The sequence below is a fragment of the Petaurus breviceps genome, unplaced genomic scaffold, assembly GCF_028583685.1.
Source record: "Petaurus breviceps papuanus isolate PSGF00001 unplaced genomic scaffold, PetGlider_PUasm1.0 64, whole genome shotgun sequence".
In the NCBI taxonomy this organism is placed as follows: Eukaryota; Metazoa; Chordata; class Mammalia; order Diprotodontia; family Petauridae; genus Petaurus; species Petaurus breviceps.
The window spans coordinates 6,153,642-6,179,953 of NW_027186428.1; the positions used below are offsets into that span (position 1 = coordinate 6,153,642).

General features: G+C 44.6%; 1 protein-coding gene across 3 annotated transcripts in view; it reads left to right on the forward strand.

Moving 5' to 3' along the window:
• Positions 1-26,312, forward strand: part of CEP170B (centrosomal protein 170B) — a 132,719-nt gene that overhangs the window by 76,125 nt on the left and 30,282 nt on the right. For 2 of the 3 annotated variants that reach the window (XM_069103834.1, XM_069103835.1), the window contains 8 exons: positions 1,516-1,998; positions 5,719-6,479; positions 6,753-6,947; positions 9,680-9,818; positions 11,873-13,666; positions 16,818-17,061; positions 20,267-20,426; positions 23,561-23,704. In XM_069103834.1, the coding sequence (XP_068959935.1) occupies positions 1,516-1,998; positions 5,719-6,479; positions 6,753-6,947; positions 9,680-9,818; positions 11,873-13,666; positions 16,818-17,061; positions 20,267-20,426; positions 23,561-23,704 (3,920 nt within the window). The remainder of the gene's footprint in view (positions 1-1,515; positions 1,999-5,718; positions 6,480-6,752; positions 6,948-9,679; positions 9,819-11,872; positions 13,667-16,817; positions 17,062-20,266; positions 20,427-23,560; positions 23,705-26,312) is intronic. The other variant, XM_069103836.1, reaches the window with a different exon arrangement.

Genomic DNA, 26,312 nt, shown 5'->3' on the forward strand with positions numbered 1-26,312 from the left:
GGAATTTGGAACATTATAATTCGTTGCAGTTTTCATTTTAGCAGCCTTTCAGGAAGTGATCAATGGATTCTTTCAATGACTATTTTACCCTCTGGTTATAAGATATCAGGGCAGTTTTCCTTGATAATTTCTTGAAAGATGCTGTCCAGCCTCTTTTTTTTTGATTATGACTTTCAAGTAATCCAATATTTTTTTTAATGATTTCTCCTGGATCTGTTTTCCAGGTCAGTTGTTTTTCCACTGAGGCAATTTACATTTTCTTATATTTTTTTTCATTCTTGTGATTTTGTTTGACTAATTCTTCATGTCACATAGAGACATTAACTTCCACTTGTCCAATTCTAATTTTTAAGGAATTATTTTCTTCAGTTAGCTTTTGTCTCTCCTTTTCCATTTGACCAATTTTTCTTTTTAAGGAGTTGTTTTCTTCAGTGGATTTTTTTTTCCCATTTAGCCAATTGTATTTCTTAAGGAATTTTTTTTTTTGTCAATTTTTGTCCTTTTTCCAAGCTGTTGATTCTATTTTTGCATAATTCATTTTTCCCAATATTTCTTCTACCTCTCTGATTTTTAAAATCCTTTTTGCACTCTTCCAAGAAGTCTTTTTGAACTTGAGACCAATTCATCTTCCTCTCTGAGGAGAATGTAGGTGCGTAGGCACATAGGCATTTTGACATTATTGTCCTCTTCTTAGTTTGTGTTTTGATCTTCCCTGTTGCCATAGTATCTTTCTACGGTCAGGACTCTTCCATTTTTTAGGGTTTTTTTTGGCCTATTTTGGAGCTCTGCTTCTGGGGTATAGAGAGCATTTTCCTGAGCTTCTTGTTTTGGGGGCCAGAGCCCTGGTCTCTTGACTTAATGCATCAGGGCCTCAGGTTCTGGTAACTTGCCCACTGCACTGGGTGGCCTGACCTGCCAGCATCTGTTGTGCCAGAAGTTCCCAGGGTGGAAGTTTCCCTTCTGCACTGGGGCTAAAGGCCTCATGGCTGGCCTGCTGAGCTGCTACTGAGGGGCCTCAGTTGCTGATCTGTGCTCTAGCTAAGAGCCTCCTGCTTCCTTGCCAGATGCCGTCTGCACTGGGCTGTGCTCCCCTTTTACCCACCTGAGACAGGCCTTTCTTGAAGTCCTTCTAATTTTTCAAGCTGTAAAATTGTTTAGCTCCTTCTTTTTGTAGGTTCTGTCACTCCAGAATCCATTTAGAGGCTTGATTTAACATTGTTTCTGAGGGAAACTGGGGAGAGCTCAGGAAACCAACTGGCTTTTCTTCTCCATTTTAGACCTTAAAATTTCTAAAGCACTTCACACATAATCCCTCACTGGGACTTCACAGTAGATTCTGACCCTCAGTGAGTAAAAATCAGGTTCTTAAAATATGGAAATAAGTTCCTACCTCAGAAGGCTGTTGTGAACATTAATGCTGGGTAAACATGGAATTTTCTGTTATCCTTATTATTACTGTTGTTATTACAGACACCTGGTGAATAGTAGGACTAGTTTTCTTTCTTTTTCTCCTAGAGAGGACCAAGGAGATTCCCCAGCATGAGGAGGTCAATGGGAACATTCCAAGCTACCGGGATGGCCAAGAATCATCAGCATTCTCCTTCCGGAGGGAGCCAAGCTATTTTGAGATCCCCACAAAAGAGTTTCAGCCTGTCTCCAAGTCCATGGAGGAACAGGTTCATGAAGTCCCCACGAAGGACGTGGAGCCAGGAGCAGGTGGGGCACCCCCAGTGGTGCAAAGCCATGCCTCCTTCACCATTGAATTTGATGACTGTAGCCCTGGCAAGGTCAAGATCAAGGATCATGTCACCAAGTTCTCCCTGCGACATCGGCGGCCTCTTGTGAAGGAACCGGCACCTTCTGACATGGTGTCTGCCCAGAGCAAGGTAGCTCATTGGTTGGTACAGAATGATCCTAGCCTGATACGAAGGCCAGGACCTGGGGAGGATGGCTACAGCACCAAGAGTGACCTGCCTGTCCATGTGCGGACGCTGAAGGGTGAGTAGGACTTATAAACAAGGCAGTGTGACTTTGAGTGGGGAAGGGAAAGGGAAGATTTGTGTGTCTATGTAAGACTGTGTGAGACTGTGATTCTCTGTTTGCATGTGACACCAGGGGAGGAGTGTCACTGACCCTTACTCAGGATCCTCAGCTTGTCTTTCCCTTATGCTCTACTCTTCTCAGCTGACACCCCAGAACTGTTGGGGTCATACCCCCTTCCCCCTCTGTCTTATCAGAGAATCTTATCTCAATATCAGAGTTGGAAGGGATCTCAGACCATACTTGAGCAGAAATCCCCTCTTCAAAAGTCCAGAGAGGAGGTCAGCCAACCCTGAGCCCTCCAGTAATGGGAAGCTCACTGTTCCTTGAGGTAAGACAGTATACTTTTGACTAGCTCTAATAGGTAGGCTATTTCCCTTAAGTAGAGCTGAAACCATCTCTGCAGCTCCTCCTCAGTGCTTCTGGTCGTGCCCTCTCAGACCAAGCAGAAACAATTTTATCCAATCTTTGTCCAATAATAGCCATTCAGGGACTTGAAGGCAACTATAATGTCCTTTCTAAGTCTTCTTGACCCTAAAAAAATGTCTTTCCCAACCTAGTCACCCTTCTTTGGACACCATTGAGCTTCTCAATATCCTTCCTGAAATGGGACCTTCAGAATTGAATACATCACTCCATATGTGGTCTAACCAAGCAGGGCATGCTGCTTTTCTTCTCTGTGTGCAGCCTGAGATTTCATAGACTTTTTGGAGCAGTGGTGAGCAGCCAAGGTGGGATTCACAAAGGAGGAGAAAGTGGCATTTTGGTGGCATCATACTCCTGACTGATGTTGAACTGCAATTCACCAAAATCTTTAGATCTTTTCCATTTGAACTTTCATCTTGTCACTTCCTCCATTCTACACTTAAAATTTTTTTTAAATTTATTTTTTATTTTCTTAATTCATTTATTTTTTTCCATCCTATACTTGTACAGATGGTTTTTTGAGCCTGGGTGTAGAACTTTATATTTATCCCTGTTTTCATTATAATAAATTCAGCAACGTTTTTCTCAAAAGAGTTTTACTGGAATTTGAAGAAAGGATAATAAAATGTAGTCTTACAGAGCATGAAATTGCCAGGACAGGGAACATAGGAATCTTGTCCTAATGAATCCTAAGATTCATGATCTGTTCTTTGACCAGTAAGATTATGCTTCCATTCAATAGCCTCCCTTTCCATTTAGCTGGTCTAGCTGCCCCAAGACCCCTTGAGAGAGAGAGAGAGGGTCCTTCCCAGTGCCACCAACTTCTGCTTTCTCTTTTTATTCAAAGCTGGTGCTCTTTTGATCTTTCCACCTACATCAGGGCCATTTCATCATTGACACTATAAACCCACCACATTAATAATGTTCTGTCTAGATTGATTGAACACGGAATCTCAGAGCTGGAAAGGACCCCAGAAATCTTTAGTCTAACCCATTCCTGTGCAGGATCTTCTCTCTGACATCCCTAAAAAATAGTTATTCATTGTGTACTTGAAGACATTCAGGGACAGGAACATTACTACCTGCCAAGTAATCCCATTTACTTATCAGACAGATCTAAAATATTGTTTTCCAGCATTGCCTGTAGCAATATATAGTTATCTAATCTCCACCAACATTTTTCTAAGATAGGATATGTGGTGAGACTCTGTGGTGATGTGTGTGTATGAGTGCCTGAGTATGTGTGAATTCTTCTTTTCTCTACTCTCACTGGAATGCTGAGGGCTTTATTCCAGAAAAAAAAAAATTCAAATTTAACAAACATTTCTTAAGTACCTACCACGTGAAAAGGCCTGTGCTAGGTGATGGGGAAAACAAAAACATTTAGATAAAATGCAGGTTCTCCTGCATGGAGCTCACAGTTTAGTAGGAGAATGAGAAACAAGATAGATAATTAAAATACAAAACATGATGAGCTTTAGGGTGGTGGTGGGCAGCAAGAGTGGGATTAGCAAAGACTTACTGGAGGAGATGGCATATGTTTTGGGCTCTAAAAAGGTACCTAAGAATTCAAATGGTGAAGAGGAGGAGAAAGGACATTTGAAGCATTGAGAACAACATGAATAAAGACAACAGACTCAGAAAGCCAAAGAGGGGACTTGGGGACAATGAGATTTCTAGTGTGTCTGTAGTACAGAATGGTAGGAAATAAGGCTGGAAAGACAGAGAGGTACCAGCCTGGGGAGGGTCTTGAATGCCAGATGTAAAAATTTGATTTTACTTTAGTAGCTATTAAATATTTCTGTACAGAGGAGTAGGGACCATAGGATTATAAACCCAGAGCTGGAAGGGACCCCAACAGCCATCTAAGCCAACCCTCTAATTTTACAGACTAAAAAAATAAAGGCTTTGGGGGTCAGATGACTGGCCAGTGTTACAGGTAACATGTATCAGAGTCATGGTTTAACCCAGTCCCTCTGACTTTAGATTCAATATTTTCTCTTGCACCATGATGCATCCTTAATTAAGAAGATTAGTCAGGTAACAGAATGAAGGATAGAATGGGCATGAAGGGCCACGGGGAAAGTGAGGAGAGTGGAGGTGGGAAGGATTTGTAAAGATAAAAGTCCTGGAGGGCCAGGACAGTGCCATACATGAAACAACAAATATAATCCCACCAGTGTCCTAAGATTTTGTTCCATTGAACTTGTGCAGTCTTTAGGTGAGTACCTTTGGTTTCATTTTTACCAGTCATTACTGCTCCCCAGCTGCAGGGTCCTATACTCTATTAGGGACAAAGCTTTTCCACTCTCTGTCTTCTCCAATAGAGAAGACAAAAAGGGGAAATAAAGAATGTTGGGCCCTTATTCTGGGGCTCACAGATTGGGTAGAAATCAGACCTTTGGGGAGTTTTAGGTAGCAGAAGTAGGCAAGAAAAACTAAAGAAATATAATAACAAATACCCAAATCTGTCCCCAGATCAACTGGAATAATCCATACAAGGTTGTTGTATTTGTCCTTTGTTTTTGAAGAGGACCATGGCATCAGGGAAATGATGACATGACTTGTAGTTGACTTTGATCTGAGTGAGGGAGGGCTGTGCAAGGTCACCAGCCTCACTTTCTCCCCCAGAGCCATCTGGGTCCCGTGACCAGATATTTATCAGGAGGACTGGAGATGGCCTAGGATGCAATGGGAGACCCAGGCCCTTTTAGGCTAAAGCCTTTTCATGTCCTCAGAGTGGGGTCACGCCTATTCAGGGAATAGGTTTCTTTAAGAATTAAGTGAAGGGATAGCCCCCTTAATTAGAAAAAAGAAAAAAAATTAAGCTGGGATATTTTAGGTAGAAGAGGTAGATGAGGGTGACTCCAGGGCTGGGGACAGAAGAAATGCCAGTGATGCCCAGAAGCCATGGGAGGCAATAGAATTGCTTTGGGTTTGAAGTCAGATCCCAGGACTTGGGATTAAACCCCAGCTCAGCTGCTAACTCCCTGTATAGCCTTAGTCAGTATTCCAGGTCCTCAGTTTTTCTTTCTGTAAAATGAGGAACTTGGACTAAATCATCCAAGTTATCTTCTGGCTCTGAATTTTGTGATCCATTGCTTAGCACAGTGCCTGGCACATGGTACGCAATCAGTAAGTTCTTAATGACTAACTTGTTGATTGATTGATTGATCTTATGAGTCAGCTTCTGATTGGGTGAGGCTTTTATATAGTGGGACTGTTCTCACTGCCTGCTTCCCTGACTCTTAGGCCACCGGCATGAGGATGGTACACAGAGTGACACAGAGGATCCAGCAACAGCATCTTCTCTAAAGGCAGAAAAAGAGGCTTCCCCAGTGCCAGTGGCAGAGCCCCCCCCAGGGGAGCAGGTCCGACTGCAGCGGCAGATCAAGCGGGACCCCCAGGAAATGCTGCACAATCAGCAGGCCTTTGTCATTGAATTTTTTGATGAGGATACACCCCGTAAAAAGCGTTCCCAGTCCTTCACCCATGTGCCAGCTGACCCCAAAGCAGACAAGCGCAGAGTGCCAGGGCCCACTGGTGTCTGTGGGGGAATGGCTGCTGTCCCAGGTCCTGCCCCAGGCCGAGCATCTGGAAGTACTTCAGGCCCCCAGAGGGCTAGTTCACTCAAGAGAGAGAAGACGGAGGATCGAACAGGTTCGCCCTCCCCAGCTGCCCGCCCAACACACCGACTCTATGGCAGTGTGGGGCGCAAGTCTCGGATGGCTCAGGAGTTTGCTGCTGAGTACCTGCGGGAGACTACAACAACAGGGAGGCCGGGCCCAGAAAAACAGCCACCAGGCTTGCCTGCCCCCCTGGCTCCCCGTGTGGTCATCTCAACGGCTCCCCCAGTCCCCTCATCCTCCCCAGCCCCAGTGTCTGCTGACTCCCAGCTGACCAAGTCCCGGAAGCAGGAGGAGGATGACAGTTTGAGTGATGCTGGCACCTACACCATAGAGACAGAGACACAGGACAAGGAAGTCGAGGAGGCACGGAAAATGATTGACCAGGTAGGGGCCAGAGGAAAGCAAGGTGGCGTCTGTGATGGAAGGAGCATGGACCGGGAGTAAGAATCCTCAAGGTTACCACTTACCAGTTGTGTGAACTTGGGCGAGTCCCTTCCCTTATGAGGGTGGTGGATTTGTCACTAGAAGAGGGTTTTGGGGTGTGTGAGATAGCAATAAATGGTCCTTGTCATTGTCAGCAATTGCTCCAGTGTGAGATGTGAGATGAACAGGGAATCCCCCTTAAACCAAGTCTGTTTCTTTCTGTCCCCCTTCCAGGTTTTTGGGGTGTTTGAGTCCCCTGAGTTTTCCAAGATGACCTCAGCTACCTTCCGCCCAGTCATCCGTGGAGAGAAGCATGAAGGAGGCTCTTCCCCACCCCCCGTGGCAGAGGCAGGGGTGGCTCAGCGACTGGCTATGCTGCAAGAGTTTGCCTCTAGGACCTCGGGCCTGTCTCCCCCAGGCGAGACCCAGGTGCAGTGGTCAGAGCGGGAAGAGGACAGGGCTGGGTGCATGTGTGCTCCTCTCTGTCTCTCTGTCTCTGTCTCTCTGTCTCTCCCCCCCAACCCCTCACACGCGTACTCTCCCCTTTCCCAACTGGCAAAGCAGGATCCCAGTCCCTAGAGGAACAGGGCACTATAGGCAGGAAACAGGAGCATGATAGGAAAGATCTCCAGTCTGGCTAGGATTAGAACTAGATCAACAGCCAAATCACATGCAGTTGTAGGATTTTGAAGTAGAAGACACTTAACTGATCATCTTACCCAGTTACCTCATTTTTGAGATTAAAATAAATGAAGCCCAGAGAAAGGAAACAAATTGTCCAGGGGTCACACAAGTGGTAGAAAGTAACAAATCTGAGATTTGAACTCAGATCCTCTGAGTCCACATTCAGTGCTCTTTCCATTATACACAATAATAGTATGACTTAATATGTTTTAGATTGTGATTTTATCTTTGTGGGCACTTTTCTGCACCCTACACCCACCCCATCCCCATGGTCCCATTGAAGCTAAGCTTATAGAGGGCAGGGATGAATTTCTCTTTTGTCTTTGTATCCCCAGTGCCCAGTACAATGCCTTATACTTGTTCAGTCGTTTCAGTCACATCTGCCTCTTCTTGACTGACTCCGTGGACAGAGGTCCAAGGGGTTTTTGTAGCAAAGATACTGGAGTGGTTTGCTAATTCCTTCTGCAGTGGCATACAGAGCAAGGGCACACAGCTAGGAAGTTTCTGAGGCTGGATTTGAACTCAGGTCTTTCTGTCTCCAAGCTCATAGCTCTATCTGCTGAGCCCCCTAGCTGCCGAAGTCTTGCACTTTGTAGGTTCTTAATAAATGTTTCTAGAATTGAACAATGTAGATCTCAGCCCCTCTGTTCCTCAGTAGGTAGCCTCAAATGAATGAATGAGTGAGTGAGGGGTCAAAAAATTGATTTCTCTGTGGCCAAATTGTTGATGAGTCTGAGCTTAGAGAGACTGGACTGATTCTTGTAAAACAAGCCTATTACTTGTCATGTACTGCTAGATGTCAAAGGGCAAAGCTGAAGAGGTTTGGGCTTGCTGAACTCGTGTTCCATTTGCATGACATTCTAAAATTCCAGGATCACTTCCAAGACAAAATGAGTCATCGGAGTGGGACTTGAGTGGAGGAAATGAAATAATGATAGTAATTTTAAGGCTATTAGCAATAGGGCCTAAACCTTTGGTTTCACTGGAATAGGAACTTCCCAGATGAGTGGGGACTCCCTTTACCAATGCAAATTGGTACCTTCTGTGCAAAGAATTGTTGATAGCCTGAAGTATTCCATTTTCTTATTACCTACAGAATAAAGTCCAAACTCTTCAGCTTGGTATTCAAGGCCCTCCACAATTCAGCCCTACCTCCAACTCTCCAACATTTTCCTTCCCTTCTCCCAAACATATTTTCTTCCCCTGCTTCTCCATCCAAGGTAGGCTAATTTCCTAGGCACCCAAAGTCACACAGGTAAGGTTTAAACTCAGGTTTTCCTGGCTCCAACATAATTTTTCTATCTAGCGGGTTATACTGCTTTTCAATAATACTGTTGTTATTAATAATAATAATGGTGATTCTGTAACATTTAAGGTTCATGAAGCCCTTTCCTCACCATTTCCCTGTGATGTGTCAGGTAGTGCACAAGTTAGTACCTTCCAGCATTGCTGCTTACTACCTGTGCTCTCCTTCTCCAAGCCTCGGTCTCTGCATGTGTGAAATGAGATGGTTGAGTAGATGGTCTATAAGGTCCCTTCTTGCTTTGTACTTTTGACTTTGTGAGCTACAAAATAAGGGAGTTGTGAAGAGGTTACCCATAAAGAGGGTTAGGGTTGCTCTGGAGACACCAAAATACCAACACGCCAGGTCCTGCTGAATGAATTCGACTCAAGTCTTCTTTCAGCCAAAGAAAAGTAAAGTTTATTAAAAGTTCACTTGCGTTAGACACAGAGTAAGTTTGTGCTTGGTCATTCTATGGAGCTCTCACCAACATGGAGACAAAATGAGGTCTTATATACAGAAGATTGTGGGAGGAATCTAGGGGTGGTCTAGAGGAGGAGTTTGGGGAGGGTCTTCAGGAGGAGTTAATGAGGTCAGTGAGTGATTAAGGTTGGGAAGTTGCTGGAGGCTACCTGGAGACCATAGACAATGGTAGGCTAGGCCAGTTCAAGGGTGGATTGATATTTTGATAGGCTCAAGGGTGGGAAGTCTAGTAACAGAGGTTTGGGCTCAGCCACAATGTAAGGCTTATTGCCTCATGCAAATGCCTCATCAAATGAGATGATTTAATCAGAGTTCAAGGGGGGATTCCCAGAGCCTGTACCTCATCAGTTGGGCTGAGAGACACAAAATTCCCTTCCAGCTCGAGATCCATTTTACAGATGAGCAAATTGAGGTTCATGGAGGTAAAAGTAAGTCCCCTGACTCTAGACCCATTGTTCTTTCTGAGTCAGAATACATCAGAGCAGGGGGTGGGTGGGAAATGATCCCAGGTGGGGATTTTAGAGAGAGGCAGAAACACTGGGAGCCAGGAGATTACCACGTTTAGGGGCATATGGGTATATGGGTTTCAAATACTGCTTTGCCCAAATGACTGGATACAATGAGCTGACCAATGCCCCTGCCCCTCAGGGGTCTTCATTCACAGTGATACCAACGGTCACCTTGGCTCACAAATGGGCATTTGTCTTTGTAGGTCCTTCCAGTATCAGGCTCTCCAGGAAGTCAGAAATGGGTATCCCGTTGGGCCAGTCTGGCTGATAGCTACTTGGATCCAGGACCGGGGACTTTGCTCTCTGAGTCAAATCCCCCCTCTGCCTTGGACTCTGAGACTGGTAAGTCCCTATTTGACTGGAGAGTCAGATAAGAACAGTAATAACTGATATTTCTCTAGTGGTTTGATGTTTGTAAAGCCCTTTCCCCACAATAACCTTGCAAGGTAAGTATTGAATTATTATGGCCATTTTACAGATGAACAACTGAGGCTAAGAGAGTGAAGAGAGTTAGCCAAAGCTGCATAATTGGAAAGTTATCTTCTTGGGATTTGAATCTATACCCTCTGTCTCTAAATTCAACTGTTTCCCCAACATCATGCTGCCTCAACCCTTTGACTTCATGCTAGGGCCAAGTGGAGCCTAGGCCTAGAGGAATTATCAGACCCAGATTAGGGGGTCAGATTTTTGGGGAGACTCTGGCAGTTTCCATCTGGGGAACAGAAATGCTGCTACTGTCCAGTCTTGATCAATTCAGCAAATTTAATTCAGCGCATTCAATTCAGCATACATTTACTGAGTGCCTAGAAGTTTGCTAAATGTGAGATGTTGAGGGTCCAAATGCTGCCCTCAAGGAGTTTACATTCTAATGGGAAGGCGGGTTACAAAATGGCTTTTAGTTTTCTTGTCCAGCCTTTGCATTTTCCTCAGATTCATAGCCCTCAGCAACTCTACTGCTAAAACTCAAGATTCTCCTCTTCCTATTCTTCCCTAGACACAAACCACAAGAAAGTCCCATGCAAAGTGGAGTTGGAACAGAGAAGGTTCAGTCTGTCATTAGAGCATCTGCTTGGTTTCCTGTGGCACATGGCATTATTTTTATGCAGTCTTAGACCATAAAGGCCTGGATACCAAAGCAGACAACTGTAGTGGCAGTGTGTAATAATCCCTTTAACTGAGGCAATGAGCAGACTGTGGTGGAAACTTCAGCCTGGGGAAGGAACTGGTTGTCATTGTCTTACCTGAACTCAATCCTGCTTGGAATTTCCCTTCTTTTCTACCCTCAGACCTCCTCTCGATTTTCTTACCAGCCCCCCAAAGGGATTTCCTCTCCATCTCTCTCCCACTTCTATTAGTCCATGCTTTGGATTTTTCCTTGGATTTTTCTGACCTTGGTGTATAGAGGCCACCTTCATCACCCTCTGACCCCTGATACATGGGTGAAGTTTTAGAAAAAAAGAACTTTATCAATGATAAGCAAGAAAGCAAAAGAAAACAGATTTAGAGCACAGAATGGTCCTGTCATAAAGGCAAGGAGCCTTATTATAAGATGCCCCTAATGTGTCCGCAGACAAGAGGAGAAGATTCAGGCACTGTCCTCAGAGAGCTCAAAGCCTGGGAGAGATCTTGTCCTAGAGGCTCCTAGTCAGACTGGGGAGATAAAAAGTGAGACTGAGAACAGCATAGGACCATGTGTGACCTTGGGCTTCAGTAGATGGGTTGGTTTCTCAGGGAGATAGTGCAGGCTGGAATAGTCAGAGAGGACTTCCTGGAGGAGATGGATTTTGAGCTTGAAGGAAAGATAAGGTTTAGATAACAGGGTAGCAAGAGGAGAGACTGGTGAGGAGAATAGCTTGCCTGGGATGGAGGGAGAAGGGAAAAAGAACATGTTTGGGAGGAGAGAAGGAAAGTTTAGAGTTGAAGGTGGGGCTGGATTTTGAAAACCCTTGAATGTCAGGAGGAGGAGTTTAGACTTTATTTTATAGGTGGTAGAGAACCGCAAGGATCCTCACTGGGGTCTGCAAGCTGGCCCCTAATTTGGGAAAGGTGCCCTGTTCCCTAGAAGGGTTATTGATTGATCCTCAGACACAGGAGAAGGCTCTCCTGAGGCCTTGTCTCTCTTATTCCCTTCAAGTCACTTTTTCAGCAGAAACAAATGTGAATTGGGGGTACTTTCATAGCCCACATTCCTAGTCCAACCTTGTGGATATGCTGGGTGAGTGAACCCTGGATTCCACATGCCTCTTTGGGGGAGGGAAAGTTGATGATTTAGGGGGGTGATATGAGAAAACCCTGTAACATTATCATGACCTAACTGTGCTTCTGGGGGGGCAGGGAGGCAGGATGTCAATGGAACAAATCTTCTCTTAATGGATCTGTTATTTCTGTTCTCACAGACATCACCAACCACAGAGTTGGGGAGCTGGAGCCGACCTTGCCTTCCAGAACACGGAGACTACTTCCCCAACTACCCCCAAGTGACAAAGCAGAAAGTCCTGTGCTGACCGGCTTAATGGGGCCAGAACCCTATTCTGAAGTCACTAAGAGAAACTCAACCAAGCAGCCAGCCTCAGAGTCCTGTGAGAATCCGGCGGACCACTTGTTCATCCAAGAAGATCTAGACCCAGACAGTCTCAGTGACGGAAGCCAATCAGATGACGGTCTTGGGCCTGGGGAGAGAAAGAATAATAGTGCCCAGAGGTCAGAGTGGCCCAGGGGCCAGCTGCATTCACCAGTTACAGAGCTTCAGCATTCCAAACACAAGACTGCAGGGGAACCAGCCCCCATGTCCTTCTATATTGGAGATGAGAACAAGGAGCCCAACTTCCCCTCCAAACTCTCCCCAAGTCCTCCACCATCCCGAACCAACAAGGAACCTGTGGATCAGGGGTCGTCCCCCTTGCGGCCAATCATCAGCTCCCCTTCCCTGAGGTCCAGAGCCAAGGAGGAGAATGGTACATATATCAGCATGACAGGGAAGATGACTATTTCCCTGCAGACCAGCCAGTCCCCAGAACAAGACAGTTCGGCAGTGGTGGCAAAGGAGGCCCTATCCTTTGTCCGTCAAGAGAGCTTTACCAAAGAGCGGGGAAGTAGCAGCGTTACTCTCAACAAGCTCCCCCACATATCCAGCCATCCCCTCCTGAAGGACTTGGAGACCGCCCGGGCCTCCCGCATGGACTACCATACTCAGGATACGCACTTAATCCTGAAGGAGACGGAGACGGCTCTTGCAGCTTTGGAAGCCAAGATCCTTGCCAAGTCTCCTGGGGAGGATGCCAAGAACACCCCCACACAGCCAGAGGATTCCTTATCAGGCGACTCTGATGTGGACACATCCAGCACTGTTAGCCTTCTCAGTGGGAAGAATGGGTCTGGCCAGACCCAGAAGGGCAAGGTGGCTGTGGGCAATGGCTCACAGAAAGAGCGACCGTCATCTGCGCCTTCAATCCAGGATTCTAGCAATGGTGGTCTTGTGCCCAGTGCTCGCGAGCGGCTCTCAGAGAAGCAGCATCGCCCAGGGCCAGCCCCAGAAGGAAGCCGGCGCTTCCGGGTTAAACGTAACAATGGAACCTGTGGATCTCTGGACTTCACAGATGATGAGCGGGGCTCTGGTCACCCCCACATATCAGGTCCAGATACTGTCACTTCAGAACCTGAGCATCAGCCAGTCAGACCCACACCCCGGAGGAAGCCCTCAGCCCCACCTCCTTCTCCTTCCACCACTAAGGAAGAACATGGCCGGGTCTCTGCCAATGTGCAGAAAGTACAACAGATCCTCACAAGGTCTAATAGCCTGTCCACACCACGGCCCACTCGGGCCTCCAAGCTTAGGCGGGCAAGGCTTGGGGATACCTCAGACAATGAAGGGGCTGAGAATGAAAGGGCCACTGCATCCAATCCTGAGGCCACATCCAAGCAGGCGTCAGAGGGCAAGAAGCTGTCCCGCCTGGACATTCTTGCCATGCCCCGGAAGAGGGCCGGCTCATTTACAGTGCCGAGTGATTTGGAGTCAGCCCCAGCCCGGACAGGCTTCTCTGGAAGGAGTGTTGAGTCCTACTACTCAAGCCGGAAACCGACCATGTCAGAAGCCCGTGCTGCAGCCCGGAAAACAGCAGCAGCTGTGGCTGCTGCAAAACAGCCTTTCAACAGGGCTCGCTCAGGCAGCGCCCGATACTCATCCTCTTCTAGTAAGTCTCTGCCTCTGGTGGGGCCAAGGGTTGAGCAGGTCAAGTGTCCCACTTGTAGACACCAAATCAAGATGGTGGGCATAAGAACAGATGGGTTTTGATGCATTTCAGAGCCCTAAAATCTTTCCCTAGCTCAGGGGTTCTTAACTTGGGATCCATGAACTGATTTTTAAATATTTTGATAACTTGTGTTTAAATATAATTGGCTTCCTTTGGAGTCCTACGTATTTTATTTTATGTATTGCAAAACATTATTCTAAGAATGTGTTCATGGGCTTTACTAGACTGTCAGTGAGACCTATGATACAAAAATGGTTAAGAACTCCAGTTCTAGAGGTAGCCTTAGTCATTATGATGTTACCTACTGGGTGCTTAGGGCTTGGCATTGGAAGAGAGAAAGAGAGTGAGATATGGCCATAGCCTTAGAGACCTCAGGTGTGCGTAAGACATGGTCTGGGCCTGTCAAAGCTCTTTGTCTGATCAAAGTGGGAAAAACACAAGTTATATGTGTATTTTACATCTACAGATATACAGAAGTGATAGCAATATGTATGCAGCCGACTACAGCTTTTATCATGGGATACACAAAATACTGGAATGTTCTGGGGCTTAGAAGGGAGAATCCAGGTGCAGTACTTGTCTGGAGCATTGTACTAAGACAGTTGCCTTATTCTGCTTCCTTTGTGACAAGCAATCTGTCTTACCTGTGCAAGCCCTACCTTGGTTTGCTCAGTCTCCCTGTGGCACCTATAACCCTTCACTTGGGGCTGAGTTCCTCTTATGACTCAGTGGGGGGCAACAGGTAATTTCTACCCTGAGGGTGTCCTGAAGATCAGGGGGCTTCTTGGATGGCGAGAGGGGAGGCCCATAAGAGGAGGGTATGGGCTCCAAAGGAAGGAAGGAAAGGAGAGGGAACAGTATTAGAGATGGTCTGGGAAGGAGCATCAGAGGTGGTCCAGTGGCCTGATCATGCATCTGTTCTCCTGCGTCACTTCTGTTTTATCTGTGAAAACAGTGCCTTCCTCTTCTGTGTTCAATCATGTGTTTGCCACAGTGCAGCCCTTCTTTGAAGATGAGAAATATTATAGACTCCATGGGGCTGTCTTCATTCATCTCTGTATCTAGAGGGAAAAGAAAAGGCCCTCAAAGGCAAATGCCCCTTGCCTTTATTTGCAAATTGTTAATGAAGTTGGTCACTGCCAATGACATGCAGAGTTCACCCCTGGGAAATCTAAGACTGGCTCACAGCATGTTCCTGGCTGTCCGTGACTTGTAGGGCCCAGCCCCAGGTCATCCATTAAGCCCAGAAAAGAGCTAGAGCTTCAATCTTATTCCAAATGAATTGGTTTTTGGTTTACAAGACCCTGGGTGCTCCAGGCAAGGTTTTTTTCTTTTTTTTTTTTTATCTTTTCTCTTTCCTCTTTCCTGCCACCTGTTAGCAGCTCCTTGCTAACCAGACTCTCCTTCTGCCTAACAGTCAGCTTCTACTAACCACCTTGTCTGGTTGTGTCCATGCTGAATTGGCTTGGGATTTTCCCCTCTCCCTTCTCTGCACCTCCCTGAGGAAGGTGGCCTTGCTTGGGGTGGGCCCCAGAATGAGGTAGTTTTACTAGATCCCAGGCTGGAGTATCTGTCTAGCCAAGGAGAGAGGCTGCCAAAGTGCAGAAGCTTGTACATTGGCTGGGTCAGACTTGTTATTACTTTCTGGGACAATTTATTGTTTTGGTAGGAAACCTATTCTCCAGGAATTGCATGAGGGGCATCCCCTTGGGGAGGAGGGGGCAGTAGGTGAGATAGCCTGGCTTTCTTGGGGGAAGGAGAGCACATATGAGGAGAGGCTTTGGAGTCTCAGTGCCTTCCACCTCCTGGACTCTTGGGTGAGCACAGCCCCTCCTGCTGCTGCCATTGCTGCTGGAATGAAAATCTTTAAGAAACAGCCAGTTCATAGAACCTCAGAATCTTAGAATGTATGGGACTTTAGTGACTGTTTAGTTCAGTTCTTTCATTTTACAATTCAGCTCAGCATCTCTTTACTGATCTCCCATGTATGTAGCCCTGGGATTGGCAGGAGCAGCAGACCAGGTCCCTGTCCTTAGGGGGTTCACAATTTGGTGAGGGGATAGAGAAGAGAAGACCTGAGCCTTGTCCTTTGGAACACACAGGACTCATGAACAGGGAATAATTTACCTACCAGAACAAAACACAGAATTCTTCAACAGTCAAAGTCCCTCTAGTTTGGAGATGGTTCCTCTACCTTCTTCTTGGTCAACTTCCAGTTGTAATATACCTCTCTTGTCCCAGCTGGGGCCAGTTCCCTATATTGGATGGTCAGTAGACCAGGGCAGCAGCTTGGATGGGTTGGCCTGGGAGAGTCCAGCAGGTGGACCAAGGTGCAGCCCACACCTGCCTGCATGAAGCATGGGAGAGAGTGTCACTTGCCCCTCCTTGGGGAACCTAACTTTTCTCCATCTCTCCCAGGAGGGCCAACTTTCCTTACCTGCCTGAATGGCCCAGGGTGGCTTTGGTCTAATTTCCTGGGCCTGGTTTGGGTGTCCATGTAACTTCCTTGGGAAGATATGGGACCCATTGTAGACAAGAAGCTCCCCTTCCTGATGACGGTGACTTTGGGGATGTCTGAGGAGCTCCGGTAGGAGCTTTGGGGCTGCAGGTTTTTCTGGGAAGAAGGGCTGACAAAGCAGAGCTCACATGTATCCTCTATAGGCCCTCTACATGCCAGCTCAACTTCCATTCTAGGCAATTCTGCTAAGTAGTACGGGCAAATCATAGGACGTTTCAGTTGACACAGACCTGCAGTTTCCTTTAGTGCAATCTCCTCCTTTCATTTTTGGGGAAACTACCTAGGGCCACAAAGCTAATCAGCTGCATCCTGAAACTGAATCTGCTAACTCCTAACCCCCTTATTGCTATGTCTACTTGGTGCAGGAAGCTCATGACACCCAAACCTTTTCCTTCTCTTTAGGGCCCCTGAGAGGTTCTAAGTGGCTCCCTTCCTCCCTTCCTCCCCCTGCCCCCCCACCTTTGTTTTGCCCTGTTTGATTCATTCCAGTTTGATTTGGCCTAGGCTGCCTGGGCTCTGAATTCCTTTCTGTTTTTGTTCTCCTTGTGTCTGAAACCAATTCATTTGTCTAAGACTCCCGGCGGAGGCAGCAGGGTTCAGATTGCACTTCCACCTCGGAGGAGGAATACGGCTCCACCCACAGTTCTCCCAAACACAAACGCTCCCATGCCTCAACAGCCACTCAGACCCAGAGGGCCACTGGGCAGGGCCGGCCTAGATCCTGTAACGGGCGGGACACCGATGAGGATGACGAGGATGAGGAGCCTGAGCGCTACAACTTCATGGTACAGACAGCAGAGATCGCTGAGATTGCCAGGTGAGTATCAGGACTCCAGGAAGCCTCTAGAATCCTAGAACTCAGAGGATATTTGGTTCAGCTTAGCCTGAAGCAGAAAGTGTTACCAAAATAACCCTTATAATTGGGTCTTCTTTTCATTACATCAAGGGCGTGGCATCTCATCTACTTGGGGGTTTCTCTCTACTAGCGCATATTATACTCCTCTTGTTTAGGAGATGGGCTTCAAGAGTTGTGGAGGGGGAAAGTTCATCACCCAGTGGCCAGCCTCTCACCAGGTCTGTGTTTTCCAACATAGCAGAACCAGCCAGTGACATAGCCTTCAAGAACCAAGGCTCTCCACCAAATAGCAGTGACATTTCAGTTAACATTCTGCATAAGGGAAAATAACTTTCCCTATTTTCGGGGGGCAGATTTTTTTGTGTAAAGAACTTCCTATTCTCTCCACTTATGTACATTGGCAGCTTGTCTGGAATCTTTAGCCACTGAGAGCTGCTGGATCCCACAAAAGTTGTGACTTGCCCATGGTCACACAGCTAGTTATATGTCAGAGGTAGGATATGATCACCCTTGGTCTTCTTGATTTGCTTCCTTTCTTCCCTATGATACCCCAGTGGATAACCCAATGGTTGGAGAAATGTTTTTAATTTAACTTTAATTCACTTTTTAATTCACAGTAATCAATTTTTCTCTCCTTCTCGCCTCTCCCACACCTTTTCATTTAAGCAAAACAAATTACTGCATTGGCCATTTCCAAAAAGTATATGTCTCAGTCTGCACCCCAAATCTATCACCTCTGGGCCAAGAGGTAGGTAACATCTGGAATTGTGATTGGCTCATAGCATTGGTCAGTTAAGTCTTTCAAAGTTGTTTATCTGCACAATGTTGTAAAAATTGTTCTCTTGGTTCTGTTCACTTCACTCTGTATCAGTTCATAGAAATCTTCCCATGATTCTCTGAAACTGTCCCGTTATTTCTTGGGAATTGTTCTCATAAGCTCCAAGTTACAGGCTTGAATATGGTTGAATTAGCTTTATTTGATTCCCTAAACACATATTGGTTCCTGGTCCCAGCCACAGCTGACCTGTTCTCACAAATGTTTGCTCAAAAGGAGGACTAAGTTAGCATATGTTTATAGCTCAGTGTAGCCTGGTCCCTATTTATATACAACTCAAAAATATTTCCTTCTCGTAGCTAGGTGGATAGAATGTTGGACCTAGAGTCAAAAAGACCTGAGTTCAAATCGAGCCCCAGAAATTTACTAGCTCTGTGACCCTAGGCACTTTACCTTTGTCTTCCTCAGCTATAACATGGGGATAAAAATAGGACCTAACTTCCAGGCTTGTTGTGAGGATTAAATTAGATTGGAACTGAGATTTCTTCTTTGTTCATTTGTCTAATTATTGGTAAACTCAGGGAAAAAAAAACAAATATTTAATCAGCAAGCATTTATTAAGTTTCCTACTGACATTCTAAGTCCTGAGCATAGATATAAAGAAAACATGAGAGACAATATTTACATATATAAGTAGCAATAAAATATATATGAATTAACTACAAAGTAGTTGATGGAGGGAGACACTAGCTGGGGGGAGAACAGGAAAGGGGTTGGGAAAGACCTCATATGGAAGCTGACAATTGAGCTGAGCTTTTAAACTAGGAAACTAACAATAAAGGAATTGAATGTGAAACTAAGAATTCTAAGAGGAGGACGTAAAAAGGAAGCAGAATCCAGGCCTAAGAGATAAAGTATACAAAAGCACAGAAATGGGAGATGGGAAAGGTTTGCCTAGATCAAAGAGTGCATAAAAGGGAGTAATGAACAATAATCCTGGAAAGGAAGGTTGGAACCTGATTGTGAAGAGCTTTAAATGCCAAAAGAAAAGTTTGTATTTGGTGCTAGATCAAATACAGAGAGGTAATAGGAAGCCACTGGAGTTTATTGAGTATGGAGTGGGTCCCGTGCCTTAGCAGTATCACTCTGGCAGCTGCAGGGAGGAAAGATTGGAGAGGAGACGAGGCAGGGAGATCAATATGACTGTTGCAGTACTCCATATAAGAGGGAGGTGGCCATGAGATGGGAATAAGATGGGGCAGATGGGAGAGACGTTGTTAGAGTGGAAATGACAAGACTTGGAAACTTATTGGATTTGAGGATGACTTTGAGTTTGTGAATCTGGGTGACTGGTGTCTTTAAAAGAAATAGGAGAACTTCAGAAAACAGGGTGGATTTTGGGGAAGAGGTAATGACACATTGACATGTTGGACATTTTGAAATTGAGTAGAGGCTTGGAGCTCAGGAGGAAAACTAGAATTGGATATGTAGATTGGTGAGTTGTCTGTGTAGTAATAATTGAACCTATGGGAGTTGTTGAGATCAGCAACGCGGGGTGCAGAGAAGAGAAGAGGATCCAGGATGGACAGGGCCTTCAGGTATACTCATGGTTAGAGGGTGTAATATGAATGATGACCCAGGAAAAAAGAATGGCAGAGTGTTTATGTGTTGGTGGAGAACCAAACTAGAGTTTGTTATGAAACCTAGAGAGAAGAGAGAAATCAGGATGGTCAACAATGTCAGATCCTGCAGAGAGATCAAAAGAAGGCTGAGAACTGAGAAAGGCTATCAGAGATAACGGATGTCTAGAGAGGACAGTTTTAGCTGAATGATGTCATCATAAGCCAGATTGCAAGGGGTTAGGAGTGAGTAAGGGGAGAGGAAGTTGGTGGCAAAGAAGATATGGTAGGGTCACATGAGGCTTTTTGAAGGATGAGGAATATCCAGGCATGTCTGTTTGCAGCAGGGAATCAGGTAGGTCTGTGCTTCAGAGTTTAATGTGCTGTGAAGAGAAAAAAAATCACCTTTTAGGGATTTGCCCTTTGGGTTATATAGGGAAGCATTGGGCCCAGATCTGCTAAGATTATAGCATGTCAGGCCCAATGATAGGCTGGTGGAGTGTGACTTGAGTGGCCTAGCTGGCAACCTCTAATTGCCTACTTATTCTGGGAATAGGTAAAGCTGGTCCTGGTACCAAGGTTCAGGCCACTGCTATTCAGGCCCCTTATTCCAGTTCCTCCACACTCCCCACTGGAGGACCAATGGGGCAGCTTCTTCCTTGGTTAGGGTTCTTCTTGTCTGTCCTGTCCCCTAAGCTGAATTGGGCTATTTTGGCCTTCTGGGAGCTTGGGGATATTCTGAACTGGCTTGGCCTATCTTTTTTGGCTGCAGGTTAAGCCAGACTCTGGTGAAAGATGTTGCCATCTTGGCAAGAGAGATCCAGGATGTGGCTGGGGATGGAGACTCCCAGAGCTCTTCAGGAACTGGCCGTGGCACCTCACTCAGCTCTGTCCCCAGCACCCCAGCCTCCACTATTTCTGCCAGAGAGGAGGTGAGTTTCTTCAGTGGGAGTGGCTAACACTAGTTACCAGAGCCTCAGATAATATGACCTAACCTTGGATAAGTTCTCATAAGGAAGCCATGAGCCCGAAGGTGCCTCTGAAGGCTCTTGGTCTTGTGTCCCCTTGGTTTAACAAGAAGTATTAATAGGGAGGTGAGTGGCTCAGTGGATTAGATCTCCTAGAGGAGGTGTAGGTTCCAGTATTGGCATAACTTAGCACTGATTTGCTGTGTGACCTTGATTGAATAAGTCCCTTCCCTTCTCTGGGTCTCAGTTTTTCTAGCTATAAAATGAGGATGTTAGACTAGATGGTCTTTAACGTCTTGTCCAGTTCTCAAAAGAACACAAGGGGAGAGGAATCAATCTCATGATGCTATGCTAGTTTGGGCAAGCCTCACTGATCCTCGATCAACTCATCCATAAAATGTCTGGGATGATAATTCAATAAGCATCTCTATTTCTAGAAAAAATCTTTATTGCTATCTTTTGTTTTTATATCATTTCCCTTTCCAAATAATTACCTCCTTATCCTGCTGTCTAGTAAGCTATCCTTTGTAACACAGAGTAAAAAGAAAGGCAATTCATCAGAACCAACCAGTGCATCAACTGTGTCCAATGGCATGTGCATGATCCACCCCTCACATCTAAAAAGGGAATGCTTCTCTGACTGACCCAGGTTTCATGTCTCAGGACCGTGGAGCATGGAGTCTGCCCAGAGGAGGATAGTTGTGTCCTTGAGAACCAGCTATGTATGTGGCTTTGGGCAGTTGACTTCATCTTTCTAGGCTACACTGCTTCCTAGACTCACTCTGGAACAGGCAGAGACTCCTAAATGTTTGCCGTCATGGCTTAGTTCAGGATCTGGCACATGTTTTTCAGTTGTTTCAGTCATGTACAACTCTTCATGTCCCCATTTGGAGTTTTCTTGGCAAAGATGCTGGAGTGGTTTGCCGTTGCCTTCTCCAGCTCATTTTATAGATGAGGAAACTGAGGCACACGGCGTTAAATGACTTTCCCATGGTCACACAGCTAGTAAGTATCTGAACTCAAGTCTTTCTGACTCCAGGCCTGGTGCTCTATCCACTGTGCCACCTCGCTGCCCTGGAACATAGTAAGTGATTATTAAATGCTCATTGATTGATCGATTGGATGGAAACTTTGTCTCACATTCTTGGAAGTTGCAAGGTTTTCTCCTCCTCGAGCCTCAGAGCCCATCACAACGCCTCTGGCTATGGCTAGAGATAGAACAAGGCTTTGTGTATGAACCAATAGGTTTATCTCTCTTCAGAAATCAGTCACATAGTAGCCTTAGATGGAACTGGAGTTTCTTATCTGGAATTCTTTTTTATAGGAGCACCCATAGAGTCTCAGAGCTAGGCGGAACCTCAGAGGGCATCTAGTCCACACCCTGTCTGAGTGTGAATTACCTTTCCCCCATCCCCTGCAAGTGTGTTAAGGGAGGGTCCAACACCTTTTAGTTCAATTTCAATTTTGGGACAAAATGAGTCACTTATAAGTTATTGAACAGTTAACAAAAGATTAACTTTGCTCTAACACAACAAGGATATATAACAAAGACACAATGGCACTTAGCTTCCATAGATGCAGTCTTACCTTTTCTCCAAATAGAAATGCTGGTGGAGGCCATCTGGTCAGTAGGGCAGAGTATGGTGACTCACATCATCCTCAGACATCTACCAAGTTGGTGAGGCTCCAATTCTATGTGAGTGGGACTTAGGTGATGAAGAGGCTGCATCAGTGAAAGCAGGGGCCAATCAGGGCCCAGAGGCAGCTTTGTTGCATTTTTAAGGAGAGCTAATGCCTGTTACAGGAAAACAGAGGAGACGCTGGTCCCATTTACAAAATAATGGGACTTCCATTGGGAGCTTCCATTGGGAGACCTTCATTGAGGGGGAACTCATTACCTACTAAGAAACTTGTTACCTACTTTTGGACAGTTTTTATTCCTAATGAATCAACATTTATTAAGCACCTACGATATGTCAGGCACTGTGCTGAGCCCTGGGAGTTTCTCCTGGTAAGAAAGAGGCTAATAAGTTACTTCCTTATTCTGCCCTCTAAAGCCATGCATAACAAGCCTTATTAATCTTCCTCATGGCAGCCCTTGAGGTATTTGAAGAAAGCTATCATCCCCTAAGCATTTTCCAAGCCAGTTTCTTGAACTGATCCTGGATATCTGGTCCTCTTGCCAGTCTGGTCTTCCTTCTCTAGACATGCTCTAGCTTATCAGTGTCTGTCTAAAATATGGCACCAGAGCTAGACATAACAGATCCATGAAAAGGGTCTGACTAGACCAGAACATGGCAGGACCATCATCTCCCTTATTTTGAATGCTATTCCTCTCTCCTAATATGATCTAAGATAGCATTAGCTTCTTTTGGCCTCCTCAATTTTTTCATACAAAATATTGTCAAGGGGCAGCTAGGTGGCACAGTGAATAGAGCACCAGCCCTGGAGTCAGGAGGACCTGAGTTCAAATCTGGCCTCAGACACTTGACACATTACTAGCTGTGTGACCTTGGGCAAGTCACTTAACCACAATTGCCTTGCCTTCCCCCCTCCAAAAAAATGTTGTCAATTCATACAATTATAAGATTTAAAGCTTTCAAGGGACCTTAAAGATCATCTAACCTAGATCCATCATTTTATAAGTAAGGAAACAGACTTTGAAAAAGGGAAGTGATTTTCCCAGGGTCACATAAATAATGGGTAACAGGACTGGGATTTGAACCCAGGTCTTTACCCCATGCCAGCTATCTTTCCACTATTTATCATGTCATTTAACCTCTCTGTATTTCTTTACTCATCTCCCAAATGAGAATAGTAATAGTAGCTCCGCCTGCCTCAGAGGGTGTTGATGAGTGAGGCAATGTCTGGAAAGTTATTTTGGAAAGGATGAAGACTTCTACAAGTGTCAGAGACAGCTTGGAAATGCCTGTGGATTTGGAGAGAGCTATGGGAGTGTGTTTGTTGCAGGGGATGAGGGGGAGCTAGAGGCTCCGTGCTATCAGGACAAGGTGTTGGCTATCAGGTCTGTGGCCTCCAGTCCTTCTCCTTAGCTCCTAGAGAACTTCTCTCTCTATCTGTGCCCTTTCTTATTGCAGCTGGTACAGCACATCCCAGAAGCCAGCCTCAACTTCCAAAAGGTGCCACCTGGTGCCATGGGTTTGAAGGACTTCGACCAGAACATGAATGACAATCGGGATGACAATTATGCTTGGAGGACACGGCCCAGGAACCGAGAAGAGGCATGTTTCTTTTAAAAAAATTTATTTCATTAAATATTTCCCACTTACATATAAAAATTTTTAACATTAATTTTTAAATTTTATTTTTATTAAATTATTACTTTGTTAATTTAATTTAAAAATATTTTAATTTTATATATATATATATTTTTTAACATTTTGAATTCCAGTTTCTTTCCCTCTCACCCCTCCTCCCTCCTTAAAAAGGCAAACAGTTTTGTATTGATTGTGCTTGTGATCTCATGTGAAACATATTTCCATTTTAGCCATGTTAAAAATGAAAACAGCCAAAAAACCCCAAACAAATAGAGAAAGTAAAAAAAAAAATCCAAGTATGCTTCAGTCTGCATTGGAGTTTATCAATTCTTTCTCTAGAGGTAGATAGTTTTTTTTTTTTTTATCATGGGTCCTTTGGAATTGTTTTAGATCATTAGTTTGATTAGGGCAGCTAAGTCTTTCATAGTAGTTCATTCTTACAATATTGCTATTACTGTACACAATGTTCTCTCTGTTCTGCTCACTTCATTTTGTATGAGTTCATAAAAATCTTCCCATGTTTTTCTTAAACCATTCTGCTTGCATTTCTTATCTCAAAATAGTATTCCATCACAATCATATACCATAACTTGTCTAGCCATTCCCCAACTGATGAGCATCCCTTTGATGTCCATTTCTTTGCCACCACGAAAAAGAGCTGCTATGAATGTTTTCCATTTTGGTGTTTAATTTGAGATTTCTAATTTGTTCTTTCTCTAGTTTTTTTTAGTTACATGCCCAATTTGTTGATCTGCTCTTTCTCTCTTTTATTTTATTATTATTTCTTTTGCTTTTGGTAGGGGCAATTGGGGTTAAGTGACTTGCCCAAGGACACATGGCTAGTAAGTGTTAAGTGTCTGAGGTTGGATTTGAACTTAGGTCCTCCAGACTCCAGGGCCAGTGCTCTATTCACTGCACCACCTGGCCTCCCCCTCTCTTTTATTGATGTATGAATTTGGAGATATAAATTTTCCTCTAAGTATTACTCTGGCTACATCTCACATATTTTGGAATGTTGTCTCATTGTTGTCATTCTCTGTAATGACATTATTTATTGTTTTTATTTGTTTGATCCACTTATTCTTTAGGATTAGACTATTTAGTTTACAATTAATTTTTAATCTTCCACACACCTTTATCGAATGTAATTTTTATTGAATTATGATCTGAAAAGGGTACAGTTAATAGTTCTGCTTTTCTGTATTTGGTTGTGAGGTTTTTGTGCCATGATCAGTTTTTGTGTAGATGCCATGTACAGCTGAGAAAAAATAAAAGTATACTCCTTTTTATTCCCATTCAATTTTCTCCAAAGGTCTATCATACCTAACTTTTATAAGATTCTTTACATCTCCTTAACTTTTTTCTTATTTATTTATTTTATGGTTAGATTTATCTATCTCTGAGAGGGGAGAGTTGATGTCCCCCACTAGTATAGTTTTACTGTCTGTTTCCTCCTGTATTTCTTCTTTATAAATTCTTCTTTAAGAATTTGGATGCTATGCCATTCATATATATTTAGTACTTGTGTTACTTCATTGTCTATGGTGTCTTTTAGCAAGATGTAGATTTCCTGCTTATCTCATTTAATTGGACCTATTTTTGCTTTTGCTTTGTCTGAAATCAGGATTGTTATCTGTCTTTTTAACTTTAGCTGAAGCATAATAGATTCTGCACTAGCCCCTTATTTTCACACTTTGTGTATGCCTCAGTTTCAAGAGTGGTTTTTAAACAACATATTTCTGAATTAAATTTTCTTTCTTTTTTTTTTTTTGCTTTTTTTGGAGGGGAGAAGGTAGGGCAATTGGGGTTAAGACTTGCCCGAGGATACAGGGTGTGTGTGTGTGTGTGTGTGTGTGTGTGTGTTAAGTGTCTGAGGCCGAATTTGAACTCAGGTCCTCCTGTCTCCAGGGCCAGTGGTCTGTTCACTGCACCATCTAGCTGCCCTCTGAATTCCATTTTCTAATCCATTCTGCTATCAGCTTCCATTTTGTGGGTGAGTTCATCTAGTATACACTCACAGTTATGATTACTAACTGCATTTCCCTGCATTATTTTCTTTATCTTTCTCTCTCTCTTTTTTTTAGATAATAGCATATATATATTTTTAACATTTGGTTTTAAAACTTTGAATTACAGATTCATTCCCTTCCTCCCTTGTCACCCACCCTTAATGGGAAGATAAGCAATTCAATATAGGTTGTACATGTGTTGCTAATGCAAAACATTACCATAGTAGATAAATTGTAGAACACTGATTATATTTCCCTCCCTCCTATCCCATCTCCCATTTTAGCTATTCTCTACTTTGGTCCTGTCCCTTTTCAAAAGTAGGTGCTTCCAACTTCCCTCCCCCCAGCCTGCCCTTCCTTCCATTATCCCCCCTCTCATCTTCTTCCCCCCTACTCTCCTGTAGGGTGAGATACCCTATTTAGTATGTATGTCAATCCCTCCCTGAGCCAAATTCAGTGAGTATAAGGTTGACCCATTCCCTTATGCCTTCCTGTTCTTCCCCTCCATTGTACCCCTTATCCCTTGCCTCTTCTGTATGAGATAGTTTACCCCATTCTGTCTC